The sequence below is a fragment of the Saccoglossus kowalevskii genome, chromosome 7, assembly GCF_978046115.1.
Source record: "Saccoglossus kowalevskii chromosome 7, keSacKowa6.1, whole genome shotgun sequence".
Classification (NCBI taxonomy): Eukaryota; Metazoa; Hemichordata; class Enteropneusta; family Harrimaniidae; genus Saccoglossus; species Saccoglossus kowalevskii.
In genome coordinates this window covers 12,793,688-12,812,857 of record NC_140647.1, presented here as the reverse complement: position 1 = coordinate 12,812,857, position 19,170 = coordinate 12,793,688, and the positions used below count along the sequence as shown (strand labels likewise).

The following is a 19,170-nucleotide window of genomic DNA, read 5'->3' as shown; positions in this document are numbered from 1 at the left end:
TCTATGCTCCACCCCCACCACCATATCAAATGGCATATGCCAATTAACAGTGTAATACAGCACAAAACAGATATTCCATTTTGGAAAAAGGGAGTGATTGCCTACTTGTAAGAGTGGTGTATGTATATGTGATACAACATTTGGCAGTCTTCTCCATTCTTTGATGGCCTGTTTACTCGACATCTCTACTAAACGTTCGATCTGAAAATTGATGAAACAAATGTAAACAAAAGTCAAATGATATAAAATTACACTAAACATTTGTTATATATCAAGCAAATCAAATTCAAATTGTTTTTTATTTGTGAAGTCAAAACATACACACTAGAGAAGAGCTTAATAAGATAGTTACGTCATGATCCCAACGATAGTATAAGCACTTTAACTAAACTTGGCAATGGTTGTAACTATATTTTATCAAATCATCACCTGCACCCCAAAAAAAACAATTGTAAAAACATTAAATGTTTCATGATATTCCTGGTGAATTGATGGTTAATTTTAATATACAATAATTGAACAATAGTTTTATCAGTGAAAACAAAACCCTTAAATTAAAGTATACTGCAGACAGTGCTCACCAGATTCAGATGGTGTTCATCAGGATGGCAGATTGCGAGGTAACCACGATATAAATTAACTCTCCACGCCATCTCTCTCGGGCAGCTTAGCTCAACCTTCAGAAGATAAAAGTGAACCACAATTAGACAGAGAAAACTTGTTTTTATCTTTCCCAGCATTTCAATTTAGCGACAAGACCACTAAAGGTAAGTTTGGTGGACTGGCTAAACAGTGAATTTAATCAGCATTTGTCATATTGGGAGCTCATGGGAGTGAAACCCATATCCACATGATAATACTAATGGTCGTATAAACGCTTCGATTTAAACATCATCAAGTCACATCCACAATAATTAACACATGGGTCATTTTCATTAACGTTAGTGAATAATAATAGAAATCTGATCTGTGACCTGCATGCACAATAAGCTCACTTCGATATCAGTTAGTATAAAGGTAGACACAACACCACCACCAAGTGATCTAGATATAAAAGAAAAACAGATTACCAGAGTTACCTGTGCCACGGCCTCCTTCATCACTCCCCAGTTAGGAACCCTCCATGCACTCTCCAGCACCAGATGTGGATTAGTGTGGCCTTTAGCATTACCAAAATCCATCAATAAATCCCATTGGCTCAGCTCCTCCGAACATCTGATCCAGTGCTCTTCCCATAATCTGTATTCTGGGAAAACTGATGGAGATGCCGTACCGGAGTTGTGTTCTGTCCTGGCTTTACTCATTGCCTGTCAATGAAAATAATAAAATACAATGATGTAACTAATGACACTTTGTTAATTTCAGTTATACCCTCACGTGTGATGCTTTAAGTATTAATTTTGTTAGCCGACAGAATCTTTCAGTATACTTTGTCCACACTCTACTGGAAGAGAATTCTTTCTTTATTCAAAACAGTTCGAGTTTACTAAAAGAGGAGTGTTTCTTAGTTGAAAACTGCTCACATTTATTGGTATAAAGCAAAATGTTTTTTAAAATGAGGTTGTTCTCACATGAACTGAATGAAGAGTAAAACTTTTTCCTCACTATTTAAATTTGGGATTCAAATAAAAAATTCCAGATTGACAAGCTGTGTGGATGCATGGTCACTCCTACTGAATGAGGTAAACATGTGAATTGTAGTTGAATGCAACATGTAGTTTACTACGGTATGATACGTACATAATCAGGTGCGATATGTACAAGGCATCAACATTTCAATACAAGGAGAAATCAACCAGTTCTGAGGTTGACATGTCAGAAACAGTATTCTTGATATTCATTTGAAATACATGTACAATTGTTTGTTTATCGATGTGTATTTTAAAATGACATGCCTCTGTTTATAGTTTAGTCATTCAATGAATTAGCAATTTACGAGGTATCATTTGCCTAAAAGCAAGTAGAATTTGGGTTTCAATTTCAAAATACATTGTTACACCTCAGTACTATGTACTTCTACAATCTGTTGACCCTAGGTTCTCAGCCATATACTACAGGTAGAGAACTTCTATGATTCATGTTGCACTTCCCTTACTGAGTGAAAACCTTTTTGGTCTGGAAATTGTCCTGACCCATTGTTGGAGCAAATGTACATGTACAATATGACAACACACAAACTGCGATAAGGAAAACCCTCTAAAAGTCATTAAAAGTTGTGGTATAACTAACTCCTCCTCATACGTTAATGAATATAAATGGCCACTTTTGGAGCCTTGGTCAAGTAAAAGTTTTCAGTGCTGCATACCTCTAAACTTGTCCCCAAAAGAGGTTAATTCCTGTTAACATTCTCATAGTGGTGAGATAATTGCCAATAACCAACAATTTTATTAACTCACCAAGGTCTAAAGCAGTTTCACACTAAAAAGACTGTGCGATGCCAGTACATTGTGTACTGCGTATACCGGTACATACCATTTCATAAGCGTTCTGAGCTTGTTCAAAGAATCCTTGTTGTTCGTAAGCTATAGCTGTTGCTGTCTCAGGGAATTTACATCTCTTTTGCCACAAGCCGGCCCACATGTCTTCCTCTTGTAGTAATTCATAGAGCTCAGACAATGAGTCTAATGTTTCCTACAGATCAAACATACAAACATAAACATTAGTATCTACGAGAACTACTAGAACTACAATCACATTTTTTTCCATTATAATATTCTTCACAAATGAGAACTGTGCACATAGCTTTGCCATGTTTTACATGCTATTTAGCATAAGTTATTAAATTTTCACAATTATAAATTTTTGTGGCTGAGGACAATATTTTACAGAAACACTATCATAAAAACTGAATTGTTTTTTCTTTTAAAATTCTAAAAAAAAAACTATATAAATAATGCTGTGAAACACTTGTTTTTCAACTGACGTGCGTACAGTGCCAAGAAAAATGAATTGGCCTTATAAAATCACTACTTGGTTCAATATCAAATCAACAATACTAAATTATGAACCCCAAAAGACTATGATGAAACCTGGGAATCCCATGTGTTGAATGTAAACAGTGTTGACGTTATATAAGTTAATCAGCTGTTATTATCTCACCTGTTGTGGAGGTACAATGGAATCTTGTTCATAGTAATCACTGGCAGCACGTGGTCTCAAGGCAGCATGGAAGCCACTATCAATGGCATTCTGTTCTAACATTAACGTACATCTATGCCATAGATTATGCGTCTTACCGAGGTACTGAAATAGAGAATGAAATGTTCACACATACTGAAGCATTGATTTTTAGACAACTCAACAACTAAACAACTCAAAATGTAAAGACGCGAGTCATACCTTGAGAACGCATGGTCTTATCGGGATTGCCGGAACGCACAGTGATATCGCCTCCACAAACGTATTGATAGAACTAGGCTGGCACTCAATTTGATGTTGGTGACTACCACTGCATAGAAACGGTACAATCTCACTGGCTAAACCCTGCAAACAATAGTTACATATATTTCAATTTGAAAAGACAATAGCAGATAATGTGATTACCGAATTTACGATAAGCACACTTCTAATAGAAGTGCACATCAACAAAAATTGCATTTTGTGTATGCAGAACCATTAAATTAAGACCTATGTTTACAGAAAACATCCATCTCTCATTTAAATAAGCAAATGCATTACTGGTATAACAAATATGGTATATTCAAAAAATTGTATAACGTTATCAGTATCTATCAATGATGATGGTTAAGTACCAGTACCAGAGTTACCGGGAGCCGGATAAGTATTTTATGAATGAGAGTGACTTACAGTTTGTTGTCTATCTGTCAGTATTTTCCAGAGTCTTGGAAAGAGATCGATCCACAACTGATGGGCTAACTCTGTATTGTTATGACATAACTGAGATACAGCTTTCAGAAAAGTAATAGTCTGAAAAGTAAAATAAACATAATAATTAGAAGAACTGCCTCATTTAATAATTAACGTTAAGACTTTCGGAATAATTCAGCAATTGACCACTGCACTGGTGGGGCTATAATTTTGCACCATTGAAAAGCAATGCAATGTAGTTTCATAGGACACAATCTAGGTCTGCTACCAAAAAAAAATTGAGTTGAGAAATCAACACTGTAGTATCAGGGCCCAGCAAATACTCCAAAATAAGATAAACCGTAACATAACAAGCCATGCATGGCACAGTCACCATTAGTTATCGAATTTAAGATATATAGTTTTGTTTCAGGAATATGATTATGATAATTGTTTAACATTAAAATGATTGACATTTGTATCTGATCGTCAAATGAGTATTGAGAGATATTGCTCTGGAACAGCATTAATTAAAACAAAATTAGCCATTTTGAATAATGTATATATCTATAACATGATGTATAACGAATATATAAAATTTGAACATAATCATTCAAAGCATGTCAGAGATATGGCACTAGAACCACATTCATTAAAACAAAATGGCCACCAGTCGGCCATTTTTAATCTTATTTGAAAAACAAAATGATGTGCATCAAGGTCCTATAATGACTAATGTATATACTAATTTCGAACAAAATCCATCTGTAAACAGCTGAAAAATGCTTGATTTTGATAATTTTTAGCACAAAAACTGGCCGCCATTCGGCCATCTTGAATCAGATCGTGAAATAAATTGACATGCATGTGTATAATATCATGTATAATGTATGTGCGAAGTTTGATTGTGATTGGTCCAGGCATTTCTAAGATACATGTCCGGACGCACGCACAGACGCACGGACACACAGAGGTCAAAACATAAGTCCCCGCTTTCGGACTGCGTCCGAACGGAGACTAAAAAGTATGAGAGAATGCACTGTGAATGAATCAAGACATTGTTTACAAAACATGACCATAAACGCTCTCAATGAATTGTACATGTAGCACCCATTGTCACTTTAATTATTTTACCGAAATCATTATTTCTTTTGTTTTTGTCTTGAATATATACCGGGTATTGGGTGTTTACCCAATGGTATAATGATATAAATCCATCACATGTCTTAGAATGCGTCCTTGAAAACAAAAATATGTTCGTTGTTGTTTGCTGGCTCAGAATTGGGAGCAGAATGCATTTTCTAAGGGGTGCACAAAGCTTATTTTGGGAAATGCGCTGGCGGCGTAAAGAAAGTGACTGATAATTTGTTTTTCCTCACAAAATTAACCTCTCACAGTTTACAGTATCAAGTATTCATCTTTGATTCTAAGACTCCCTAGTTGGAGAATAATGCTCCATATATACTCTTGAACTCCCTAGTATAGTACATATAATAAGACAGGGTTTAACAAGCCATCTAGATGTACATTGATGCAACTTGTTTCCTATACGGGTGACACATCAACAAGTGGCAATTCTTACCTTGATTTCTCGCACACTTTCGATAAATTTACCATGTCTAGCAGTCATTATTTGTAAATGCTGTTTAGGATCCAGAGGTTGTGATTTAGAATGTTGTGAATGTGCTGCTGAATTGGCATCTCCCATGCCGGTATCAGAATGAGATAATTCTATGTCTATCTCAACTTCCTGTGATAATAATAAATTGAAGTAAATATTAATACTGAGAAGTTAAAGGTAGTGACTAAAGTAATCAATTCATATTTTAAATTGACCAAGGTTATGTCAGAGATAATATTGAAAACATAATGGCAGTCTGTAGTCTATTTGACATCTTCTGACACAACTTATATCAGATATGTTGCTATCTCTAGTTGCTTTTGCAATGTATGCTACAGAATTTATTTAATGTTTACAACGAAAGATTTTTTCCAGTAGAGCAACACATCCAAGATTGTTTACCTCGTCTTTGGAATTATCCACCGTTTCCACGTCCATCGGTTCTTCTTTTATTCGGCTGATGAATGTAAATGCTTCTCTGTCGTGGCTCTCCGCTAAGTTGATAACCGACATGACGGGCGGCAGGAGGTGAGACGTAGCGGAACTGGTTATAGATATACCACTTACGCCAACTGCCATTATTAGCTGTCAAACGATCATAGCAAAAGTTAACAGTGCGTACTGCAGAAATGAGAGTGCATCTTTTCTATCATGATGTAGGTGAGTTTTTGGTTCTCGAGTTGCACATGACAAGTATCAACATTCTCACAAGCAAAGTACTATAGAGCAGTATTAAATTTTAGGGTTTGTGTTTCAGTTTATTATTGAATAACATTTTTTTTATTATACACATCCAGGATGTCTTGAAAAGTTTACAAAATGTTTGTAAAATACATCACTGATAAAGTGGAACAAAATTCATTTATCTATTTACAATAACTTGAAATATGTAGATTACAAGACATGTGACAGGCTAACAGCCAAGAACATCCATTAAACAAACTGGTCCACAAAAACTATGAAATTAACCTCTGTTTTTCCAATTGCTGAATCAATACTACTGTTCTCTCATGTAACAATGCAACCAGAGAACTTGGAAGTCAGATCTATACAGGTTAATACTTAAATTATCTGAGATTGACAAGATGTGAACTATGTACTGCGATAAATACAACCCAGCAACACCTCACTGTTAACAATGATGCATTACATCAGAACTGAATCCCTCAGCTACATTGCTATATAATATTATATTTGGAGACGGGTTGTATGTTTCAATCACTTTCTCATCAATACACTGCAGCACAGAATTTATTACTGTATTAACACATACCATAACAGATACTCAACTCACCTCTATACATTGCTTCACCCAGAAATGTGTACTCATCGCCTCCCAGTTCTGTGAACATGTGATGTACAGCAGCCGATCGTAAATGCGTCGTCGCATACTGTTATCAAACACCTATTTGCAGAGAAACAGATTGATATTAAAGTCAGAGTAAGTATACTTGATTTGAGAGCACAATAGACTATGTGCAATTTTAAATCAGTCCACAAGCATACTTAACATGAGATCTCAACATATTATGTCATTGTGTAATACAATATCTGTGCTGGCATATCAAAACAAATGAAATCGGGCAATAGGGTGGACGGAATGGACATTTTGGTGTGTCCAGGTGGGGGCTATACACTGTCATATCATACAAGATTAAATAAAACTATGCAACTTACTTCAAAAAATTTTTCTCTGATGTGTGGCTGAGTACATCGTAGTCCTGCTAGAAATGCTGGTTCTAATTTGGCTGTCAATTCAGTACCAGTCAAACTGTCATCCCTAGATGCAGTAGTAAGGGTTAATTAGACGATGTTAAAAATAAATCACAGAAATGAGAATTTAAAGGTCTCCAGATTAAATGTGAAAGAAATATACTTTCAGACAATAGAATATGTATCTTTATTGATTGCCATTGTTCCACTAAAAATATGTAAACCCAACAAAAAACACATTTAGATCACACAAATACAGCAAGCTTTGAAAACATAATTAGTACCACACAGCACCATATAGAAAACATAATACACAAATTGAGACGCAACTCCAATTGCATCATGGTCTATTACTATCATCCATGCATTATCCCCACCACAGGATACTAGCTACATTTCGTAATGCACAACACAAAATGACGAACCCAATAATCTGAAGACATGATGACATGATCACGATCAAATCGAACATTGACATTTATTTTCTGGGTCGTTTCATTTCACTTTGACTTACCTATACACGTAATTGACTAAATCTAAGAACTGTGCGTTCAGTTCAAGATCATCTGGAAATCTCTTTTCAACAAAGTGCATCATTTTAACAAGTAATATGGATTTCTCACGCTGTGAAGGTGACTGGTTGATAGCGATAGGTGTCTGAAATTGAAGCAATATTCAGAAATTATTTCTCACACAAATCATAGTGATAGGGGGTCACAAAGATCATGAAAAATTAAATTTTGTAGCAGTGAAAATTTCTCTGTTTTCCTATGACAGTGCCAGTGACTTTTGCAAAATTTTGTTTTGTATGAATGATACAGAATCTTCAAATCAGGAATTTTTTTTAGTAGTTAGTGTTTTTGACAAATGCCTGATAACCTGTCTCATTTCAAACCTTCTCATGGTTATCGACAGACCTCTTTAGAGTTCTGTAATGCATTCAGTTAGAAGAAGTGTCATTGCCATGCATATGGATGCAAGTTTGTATCGTGTGATTTCAACAGTAGTTTTATATCGTGTAATACCACGTACCTTCACTTTAATCCAGTCATCCACCATCTTGGTGATAGCTTTCAATACTTTAGACTCAGGGGATTTCTCTATTAATGTCATAATCAATTGGATGAAATTACGTCTCATTTCGCTGCTCATGACGCCCACTCGATTCTTAACCAGATCCAAACTTACGATCAATAGTTCGCTGGCAACTATATGAAGACAGAAAAAAAAAAGCAACAAGAATCAATAATTATAAAAGATCATAGAAATGTTCACAGACAAAAAGTCAGAATTCCATGATTTGGATAATTAAAATCGAAATTCTATTTTTCAACACAATAAACAACTTAGTGAGTAATCAATGAAAAACCATTTATGCGCTATTTTAGAAGTCCATGCACTAAAGATCAAGTATGAAACAAGTGTAAAAGTCATTGTTTCTGCACATAACATTTGAATGTTACCATGACAGTCGGCTTAATCAGTGAATGCTGTGGCAAAATATAAAATTGTTTTAGGTTGGTATAACTTCTAAAGACTGTTGAATCAACTTTTATTGCAGATGTCTTTCTGACAGAGCAAATATGGCACAAGAATATCAAATGGAAATTTACAATAATTGATATCATATTGCAAATTAGAAAGGGTAAAATACAACTACCTGGGGTCGAATCTCCAGTTGCTATTGGTGTAAGATGTTCTCTTGTCATTTTCTGTAGAGATCTCATGAAGACTGCTATTAGTCGATCAATGTAACACGGATTAGACATACATGCGGCCTTTAGTATCATCAGTGTACCAAACAAACTTGATGGATTTCCACTCGCTGACCTGAAATTAACATCATATTATCAGTATAATGGACAGTACAGATAGACTGAGTGGTGTTGGACCATAAAAATTTAACATTAAGCATAGCATATCATTAAATAACTACAGCAGGAAACTTTTTTTTTTTTTTTTTGAAACAGCGCCCTCATCAGTCAGGAAACAAGAAATCTTTTGTTCAAAAATTCTCTCACTGAAACAGCTGATATTGCTGATATTATATTGCAGCTTAGAGGAATGGGTTAATAAAAATTGTAAAACCATCTAATTCACAATCAGCTGTAGAACCATACTGGTGACAGTATAGAAATAAATTCAAATCTCATTTCCAGCTTCTTACAAGTATTCAATATTATTACATATGTACTGCAGTTTATTTTGATTCGTCCCTGAAATCAAAATCGGTATTTCCACAACCCATATGCAAATGAGGTCAGAGAGCAAACAAAGTAGTCCCTTCAGGAGTACAGTTTTTCGGAATAAACAATATTTAGAAGTACGATATTTTCCCCTTGGGGTACATGAATATACTTGCCGAGTGACATGAAATTTGAACAACAGTAATGGTACTTTTAGGCAGTCACTTATTTTGGCCCAAACTAATTTGCATATCACCCATGCAATAATGTTTTCGGTATTTTCACGGTCAATATGCAAATGAACATGGTATTTTCATTGGCTACCGAACTATTTTTATTTTGTAAACACATTTTCGTCTGCTATTTTTATCCAGTTCAAATCGTTCAACAACATTTTTGGCATGTCAGGTGTATATCACATGGAATACTACGATTGGGAGAACTTAATGTATGTTGATCACCTGAAAACTGAGTTTTATAAACCTTGAAGGGCTCTCAGAAGATCCACCAGCAGTAAAATCAGCGATTACTATGCAGCTGCAACCATCAGCATCGAGATACCAGGTTTCTGCTGGCGACGTTGCGGCGTTACTCAGTTCCAAATAAACATTACCAACGCCAAAAGAGCAACATTTTAACCGGTAATCAAGACTCAGTCAATCCACGACCAGCAAGCAACATCACACACGAAGGTGTAGCATGCAGCCACAGTCCCTCAACGAAGGACTGTGGTGCAGCTAAGCGACAACCGCTGTCGACGAAAGTCATCCCGTCTGTGGAGTACCGCAGTTGCACGGCATGTTTGCCAATGCACAATTCTGTGGCGAAACTTTTAACTTCAACATAAACTGTGTATCATAGTCGTCCAGTTCAAGTTCTGGTTCTGCCGTGTCCCCAACTAAACGTCAACGAGTTATTTATTCGGACAGTGACTCAGATTAGACGTCTGATTATTTTAATTTCAAACAAACAGTGACACGCGTTCTCCGGGCGCGTTCTACACTGACACGCGCTGCTAGGGCGTAACGCTTATATTGGAACATATTAATGGGCAATGGGGTTCCCCGACCTAAATTCCATCCCGGTTTGCACGTTCTTTCTTTAATACGAAATAATCAAGTATGGAACATATGTAATAATAACAGAACCCCACACCCTCCCCGTGGCTTTCGTTGCGTATGGAAGTTATTTTCACTCGAGATGCGGTGTATTCTGCTGTACTTTCACTCGCTTCGCTCGTGAAAGTACGGCCTCAGGATACACCGCATCACTCGTGAAAATAACTTCCATACGCAACGAAAGCCACGGGGAGGGTGTGGGGTTCTGTCATAATACTTACTTTTCATAGTTAGTGAGTCCATCATAGATAACTTTACCAACACTGGCATACAAACATTCTAACTCCTCATATTTTGATGCTATGTTAGAAACTACAAAGAAAAAATGATTTACAAATGACATATAAATTATCTTTAACACTGGACAGTAAAATAAAACTAAATAATTCCCTAAAAATTCAAAGAAGTTTCTCTATTGCGAAAACAGTTTGATTAAAATTGATGTTGCTGAGAAATCAACACTTCTTATGGTTTAGTTTTGCACGAAATGGTCTGTTTTTATCTTGTGAAATTGTTCACTGCCATATCTGCTTCCTCAAAAGTGTAAATATATGCCTTCACCATATTTGCTCTATTAGTAGCGTACACGCTTATATAAATGACAAGGTGTCTTGATGATCACAATAAGTCCAGCATACAATAAATGCCATTCCTGGCTTATGTGCATTTCTATTGGAGATTCGCTTCAGATAGAGCAAATACGATACACTTGTTTACATAAGATAACATCATATGCATACTACTTACTTGTGTCAGTTGGAAATAGATTCATCAGTTTAGTGAGTAGTGTGTGTATACCACGGATAACTTTGGAGTTGGGGCAAGTCATACAAGCAGCTATACCACGCTGCAATGGTTTGAAGCTGGCCAATATCTGGGGCTTATTCTGTAATGAAAAATATATAGAGAGAGCTGCTGTGTTACCCAAGACCATGGAATGAAACATTTCGTGAAAAGTCATCATAAAAAAGACAGCAATTGCCAGGTGTCACAAGTAGGAGTCCTTTCACTGTACTTTTGGATATTTATCCAATGACAGCAATAATAACAATGTAGTTATGACATATGTCCCATATGTGATAGTATGGACATATATTCAGTTTTTACTTTTATCTGAAATTGCTAATGTAGCACAAAAATCTAATACTTGTTTAGTGTATCAACTCAAGTCAATTATTGTGAATAATGACTAAATTAATTTATTTACACATTTGTTGTTTAAACAATGAGCGGACAACTGTCTACTTACCATGACACCGAGTAAGAACGTAAGCACCTCTAACCCAGTACATATATTTGCATAATTTGCTTGCGCTGGTGAATCCTGGAAATACAAAGAGGAAATAGGTATTGAAAGAAAGTGAAAACAAATATGCAGTAAAAACTTTAAATGGAAATACCCCCAAAATTATTTTCATGTTTGTTGAATCCCATGCGATGTTTTGACTCCACTATAATGCTATGACCTTAGTTCTGTTTTGGCGTTTAATTTCATACACAACGTGGAATCTCACAGAGAACAGGAAATGGATGCAGATGATGTCAAATTTGAAACACTCAGGAAGTAAGCAGAATTTTAACAAATGAACAATAAATACTATGGTGTGATTATGATGACATATTTGTATGTAAACTATCAAATACAGTAACTAACTTACCAAGGTCATGAAGAGTTTATCAAACCAAACAAGTTTCAAATCGGCCTGCGGAAACACCTCAGGTCGTACTGCCATCTTGAGTAACTGTACACATCGCCTTGACAACAGTTCTCCCGGTGAACCCATTGTTGTGGATGTTTCATTGACTTGACAGGCAATGCGAAGAAGAAAATTGACAACTGCATCGGCATACTGCTTTTCGATTGGCTTGTTCTGCTCTGATGATATGCTACGTGGTACCTGCTGCTGCAAAAAGTTAAGTCATAATTTAACTCCTAAAGATATTCCTATGCGATTGTGATAGACAACTGAATAAATAAATAATTTAAATAATTACTAAGAATTTTCCCTATATTTTTCACATTCATGTGTAATTTTTTTCTTTGTCAATTGCAGACTATTGGCTACATATCTTGAATATATGAAATGTGGAACAAATTATGTGTGTGCAGTCCAACTCATGGCAAAACTAAACTGGTACATTACATCAATAACAAGCATCATCTGTTCTATACAACACTGTTAGCAAGATTGTATGGAACAAGAGTTCAAACTTACTGGTGTACTCGTTGATGCAATCCTAGGACGTTTAAGATCAGATTGACCTTCTATACTACCACCAGTTCTCTTCAACGCTAAGCCAGATGATATACTCTGTAATTCAATTGTATGATCACTAGTATCATGGTCCTCTTTTATCCTCTGTACCTCCCATTTGATGATTACTTCGGCTAAATCTACTGCCAATCTACGATGTTCTATGGTAGCCTGTAAAATTTATTATAAAGTTTAGTTAACAATCGCTTCAGGTAGTCACTATGACTCTCCTGTCAGTGAAATTTCCACTGATTACCTCTGTAAATCACAAAACCTAAGACAAGCCTTATCAGTGTTTAGTTTAGACAGGTTAGAAGCACATAGTGCAAGTTCATTCCCTGAACTGTAGTTCTTGATGTATGAAAGCAAAGAAGTACATATTTCAGTATGCAAATCACACTGTATGGTGAAACATCTGTATGAAGTGCATCATGATATCAATATTTTTGACAATCTGAATGTGTACTTTATTTCACCGGCATATACAATCAGAGATGAATAGGATTTGATTGTTTTCTACCTTATATTCCTATCTAAAAGTTTAAAATGACTGTCAATCGCATCTTTATTCAAATCAAAGTGTTAATCCAAACTAACTATAAGTCATGTCAAAGCAGACAGTTATATATGTAAGATGTTAGCATACAGAAATAACATCTTTGGTAACAGTTGTATACATAGCAAATGATGGTCGGCCATTCAAATTACACTTCCCATGATGCACTGAGGTAATCCTGAGGATTGTGGAACCACATTTTGAATGCCTGATCCTGGAAAACACTATTGTGTCGGAATATAAGAATCATCTGCCTGTTAAACCATCTGACAAACTGGAATAAACCCAAAACATAATCAAACTCACGTTAGCGGTAAATCCAAGTCTCTGCATTGAATTCACCATATTCTGTATGAGGTGTTGCCTGACTGGATAGTAGACTTTGTAGTGCCGTACCAATAGTTGCCTGCAAACAATACAATATGATAAATGACAACAGACAAGGTAGGAGAACATAGATAACATGAATATTCAGAATGTAAGCTAACTTACAGCATGTGTACAAGCTGTGCCACTGTGTGACCTTCTTCAACGATGATTTTCTTTGTCCAGTGTGTTAGCATGGTCTGCAATATACAAGTAATTACACATTAACGTATCACCTACTTGAGGTTTGTTATACAATTGATATCAGCAATATGTGACTATCCATTGGGCTTAACACATCAATGTGTTCATCAGATGAACACATTACCGTCTAATAACCAAACAGCTTTACCACACAAAGTTTGATGACTTAGCAATCACAAAGTCCAGACGTTTTCAATGTACAATTTATTTAATAGTGGAATTGATAAGACATATATATAACTTACATTGCCTTCTTCCATTCGAGTAGGTAAGGCAGGGGTAAGAATCTCCAAAGCTTGCTTTACTACGGCTCTTGCTTCCACCGCATGGGCTTTCAACAGGCTGTGAAACACCTACATTATAAAATAACAGTCATGTACATTGATTAGTTATGAAAATGAAAGTTTCAAAGTTATTACTGGGGAGTATGGATGCTCTGTCCTGACATCAGTTTTGAATTTAAACACCACAGTTGTCTTGCATTCAAATGTCATGTAAACAATGTATTTTATACCAATTGTACATCGTATGGAACTCTAATCAAACAAGGCACAGTGGGATGACTGACACTGACTGACTTTTTGTCAGTACTTGGTGTGTGTTGTTTTTATCTAATTGATTGACTTCATGTATAATTAATCACAATTTTATACAAGCTCTAAAACAAGTACATTTCTAATTTATTTTGACGATAGACACATCTCAATACTGTAAAATAATTTATTTTAGCTGGAATTAATTTTCGCTGAAAATACTTTTTAGGTGTTTTGTATGGAATTTTTTTTCACTGATTTTTGACGAGTTGAATGTACCGGTAAATTATAGGAAAAAAGGTTATTCGCTGTATTTTATTTTCAGCGAAAATAGTGAAAATTAATTCAAAGCGAAAATAAAGTATTTTACAGTACATCTCTAATTTATTTCGAGGATAGACACATCGCTGTCATTTTGTGTAAGCACATGCCCTTATAATTTATCAAACATAATAAACAATATTTTGGATGTCATTCAGAAACAACACTGTTGCAGTGTGAGACATACACATGAAAAACTAGAGAACTTAAGTATGAATCCATTACTGTGATTTCGAATTTTAAACATACACTGTATGTAATTCGTAACAAATGTTGGTTGTTTGAAAACAGTTTTCAAGACCAAATTATGCGAAACAACGAAGGAAAGATCTTACCTGCAGCACAATCCTCTTATGTATTGCAAATTTAGCGATGATATGCGACAAGAGCAGATGTCCGTGGTACTTGGTGGCGGGATCAACACAGTTCTTAGGTATCAGACAGGGCCATGCAAACGTCATGAGACGCCGCAATTTGTTGCCCTGCTTCCTGGAATTAGATTTATCACTTTTTTTATTTAAAGTGAAATTAATAAGCAAACTTTAGTTGAGTATGGAGATTGGCATAATATATGGGTGAAAAAAGAACACAACAGTAAGGTCGAAGAACACCTGTGTACCCACCCACGCGAGGTGTACAGATTTAGCGTAAGCGGATGTTTTGTGGGAGGGTGGATTCCATGCAAGGAGATGATAAAACACCATGGCTAAATGATAGAAGACAGAAAGATGAAAGTCAAAAATATACAACTGTTCTTTTCAGTTACTATTCGATTTCACAGATTTAGTCTCAGCAATTTCAAATACATGACTTTTGTATATATCTTTTCAGAGGGTAACTTCTTCAACCTTACTAATACAACACACATGTGAGTGCAGCGGTGAATTATTTTGCGCAATTATGAACGTTGTCATTCACCTGATGCACCACATGGAATACATTCAGTTTCAACAATCTTTTCTATTTGAACACAATTCTGACAAAATAATCTGTACTACGTTAAATTAACAAGAACAGTAATAACACTGCAGCCTATATATCCAATCTTTAATTAAGCAATAACACTCAACTAACATATTCAATTCATACCACAAAATTTAACTGTAAGTTACAAAGTAATATCTAATCATTTTTTTCAATGGACAATTCAAATAAAAAAGACGTCTTTGTTTAATTGCACTCTAGTAATATATACGTAGACACTGACAGAATTTAACGTCACATAGACACGCGTTAATATACAACACTACTAACAATACAATGACTACCAGTATTAAAAGTAAATATCCACAGATAAGAGCAATAGTGTAGAGCCTATGACTTTTAATACATTTCGATTTACACACGTGTACAGACAAGCAAGCGGCTATGATAACCATGCATGCAAGTTGACAAAACATTACAAGACAAGAAGCAAAGACACCCAATCAGTGAAATTACGAAATGATTGTAAAACTTACTTGTCGGCAGCATCGTGAATGTGGGGAGCAGCGTTCTCAACAAGTAAGGCTGAGAATTGTAGTAATAATATGCGAACGGCGTCTGACATGCCGTACGGATTCTCGGGATCAATTAGACGACTTATAAATATACTAATGATATTGTCATTACTGTCTTGTCCGGGATTAGGAGGACCACCAATTAACTGTCAGTATGAACGAGAAGATTGACTTGAGCATTATTTTGGTATTTCTTGAAATGAATTATTAATTTTCACTGTATTATCTGGTATGTTATTTTATTTGACGTATGAATGAGTAGGTGACATATACCACATGCAATAATTGCGCTATTCACAAGATATCTGGGTCAGAAATTGTTTGCAAATAGCCAAACATTACCGACTATTTATGATTTGGCTGTGATCAAGTTTTTAGCATCTTCGGAATGACTCTCTTACCTTCTCTCCATCTCCTTTATCAAATGAAGCCGAAAACATTGGTATGATGACGTACTGTAACGCCTTGGCCTTCAGCACCTGAGTGAATGTCTGGTCACGGAACAAATCAACAAACTTAAAAAATACAGCTCTCTTTTGCTCTATACTATAACCCTGTTTAAGAAGGAATAAATTGAAGTTAAAAGTCATTGAGGCCTTTTCTTGCCAAAAATTGTCAATGAAAACACATTAAATGCATTACAACATTAAACAAACACACTGACACTGACAGCTACATTCCGTATGTTATCCACAGCATTCTGGGGAATAGATGAGTTATCATCAATTCAGTTAGCAAAAATTTGTTTACCTGAGCCACGTCTCTCTCTAGAAATTCTTTAAAAAAGTGGAAATTAGGCAGGAAACGGTTATCAAACACTCTCAGCAATTGGAATAAAAGTTCCACTTCATCCGTATGGTGCCTACAGGAAATCATAGTAGAATACTGTATTATGCATATGCAGGTGTGTTCATTGCTAAAATAAGTTGTATTTTAATGATCCAGTTTAGATTAAATGCAATTTGCAGTGAACATATAAATGTATGCTCGCTTTTATTACAGAAGTGATTGTAATAGTGCAAATAAAGTACATGTATAGAAGTGAAGGAATGACATGGTCATTCTTTTACAAAATAAAACCTTTTTGCATTTTTACAAAATATTTGATCAAGACTTTCAGCAAATGTGAAATTATGTCCATTTGATTCAAAATTACCAAAAAAAATGCATACAAATGTGCAAAATGTTGTATCAAAATTATCACTATCAGTCACCGGTGCTTGAGTAGGTAGCTAGACTTACAAAGTAAAATGTCAAAATGTGACACTTTTCTACAAGTTTAACCTTTTCACCACCAGTTCCCTCTTTTCATCACACATTCACAAAATAGTTCAGTTTATAGTCTGCACTTTTCTTCAGGAGATTGGGACAATACCGTTAAAATCCTATTATAAACCGCATACCTAATAGTAACCGCACCCCTGCTGATTTCGGCTTCAGTGTTAAAAATAAAATATGAAAATATGAAATATACCTATTACTAACCGAACCCACAATTCAACAAGACCGTGACTGACTTTGTTTCAACCAGCTGGTACATTGTTCCTAATCCTATTCATTTGTCTCGACAACGCGTCTAAAAATATTCACACCTCTTTATTGTTCAGTAGTGTTAGGATGTCAAACACGCAGTGAAACTGCTTTTGTTCTTGCAACAACTTTTGTCAATGGGCCATTCCAGTTTATATCTGCACCCCCTTGACCTTGTGTGTTTACTTCATACAGGATATAATTTCCATGGGTGTATAAGTCATACAAAGTTTTATTTCCAAATCACCATTCACCATACAGTAATGGAAATCCAAAACTATAGTTCCTACTTATGGTGTTGATGAGTTCCATTGTGCCACCATACAGAGTAGGATTTCCAAATATAACTCTCATCATATGCTAATTTACCAAGTTCAACATTTTATATTTGGTAATGGAAATCCAAACTAGTCCTGATTCACGGTGTTGATGAGCTCATTCATGCCACCATCCTTATCTAATTTCAGTAATTTCATAATGGCCCAATTTTTTTACCATATACAGTCAGAATTCCAAGTTTTTTTAGTCATACTGTTGGAAATCCAACCTCATTAACCGGTATGTGGCAAGATAAACTAGGCCATATTTTATTTTAGAAGCCATAACTGCCTGGATTTCCAGGAATTTTTTTTCTATACTCGTCTGGAATTCTGTTTCTGAATTTCCAGATTCTGTTTCTCCATATACAGTTGGAATTCCGGGGTATTTTCCCAATCATACAGTGCTGAAAATCCAACCACATCAACATGGGGGTGCAGATATAAACTGGAATGGCCCAATACATGGAAGGTACCATGGTCAATACTCTTTATGAATACGTTCGCGTGTCGCAAGTTTTCGACAATGAGCTCAGTTTATCTTTCGAAAACAACTAATTTCTTGATTTAAAAGAAAAGTCATGTCGTTTTCCCATGGAAATCCAAGCCAAAAGATCGCACTACATTATCGGTATAAATCCCTTCCGGGTTGCGTTCACCATGAAGATGGTGACCTGTCATTAACTAATTTAAATGAACTAGGGTAATTTGAACACGTGGGCACCAGCATTTTGATTGGTTAATTAGCGACTTGACTTATCCGGTCAAGTAACGTCTCGTGTGCATTCAAACTACATGGCAGATGTCGTATCGCATTGACAGTTTACATGTGAACGAAATAATTAGCTTACTGTGAAACTAAGTTGAATTTTACTTGCATTTGATAAACATAGTTGAACTCTGGTGACCTTGCCCTTTGTTATATAATATAATTCCCTTTAACATATTTTGTTTCAATATAAATATGCATTGTCATAAATAATTTTGAATACAAACAAGTTTTGGGGTTGAACCAACAGTGGGAAATCAGTCTACCGAATGTCCTTTAAAGATGTAAATATCTTACAAAAACATTGGTGCCTTATTTGTTTAATTATTTTAAGGGACATAATTTCCAGCTTTATTCAAAGTAATTCAGATATTT

At 35.4% G+C, this 19,170-nt stretch overlaps 1 protein-coding gene across 1 annotated transcript in view; it reads right to left on the bottom strand.

Annotated features, from left to right (window-relative positions):
* The window catches only part of LOC100374801 (transformation/transcription domain-associated protein), a 68,488-nt gene that overhangs the window by 25,854 nt on the left and 23,464 nt on the right, over positions 1-19,170 (bottom strand). Inside the window, exons 32-57 of the mRNA XM_085501111.1 lie at positions 16,930-17,041; positions 16,581-16,733; positions 16,141-16,325; positions 15,016-15,169; positions 14,072-14,179; positions 13,749-13,822; positions 13,563-13,662; positions 12,662-12,871; positions 12,104-12,349; positions 11,695-11,769; positions 11,193-11,331; positions 10,667-10,757; positions 8,799-8,971; positions 8,174-8,349; positions 7,656-7,798; positions 7,106-7,208; positions 6,723-6,833; positions 5,831-6,013; positions 5,390-5,557; positions 3,808-3,927; positions 3,340-3,483; positions 3,100-3,243; positions 2,473-2,631; positions 1,080-1,307; positions 582-677; positions 106-201 (exon numbers count right to left, since the gene is read on the bottom strand). Coding sequence (XP_085357237.1) covers positions 106-201; positions 582-677; positions 1,080-1,307; positions 2,473-2,631; positions 3,100-3,243; positions 3,340-3,483; positions 3,808-3,927; positions 5,390-5,557; positions 5,831-6,013; positions 6,723-6,833; positions 7,106-7,208; positions 7,656-7,798; positions 8,174-8,349; positions 8,799-8,971; positions 10,667-10,757; positions 11,193-11,331; positions 11,695-11,769; positions 12,104-12,349; positions 12,662-12,871; positions 13,563-13,662; positions 13,749-13,822; positions 14,072-14,179; positions 15,016-15,169; positions 16,141-16,325; positions 16,581-16,733; positions 16,930-17,041 — 3,691 coding nt within the window. The remainder of the gene's footprint in view (positions 1-105; positions 202-581; positions 678-1,079; positions 1,308-2,472; positions 2,632-3,099; positions 3,244-3,339; positions 3,484-3,807; positions 3,928-5,389; positions 5,558-5,830; positions 6,014-6,722; positions 6,834-7,105; positions 7,209-7,655; positions 7,799-8,173; positions 8,350-8,798; positions 8,972-10,666; positions 10,758-11,192; positions 11,332-11,694; positions 11,770-12,103; positions 12,350-12,661; positions 12,872-13,562; positions 13,663-13,748; positions 13,823-14,071; positions 14,180-15,015; positions 15,170-16,140; positions 16,326-16,580; positions 16,734-16,929; positions 17,042-19,170) is intronic.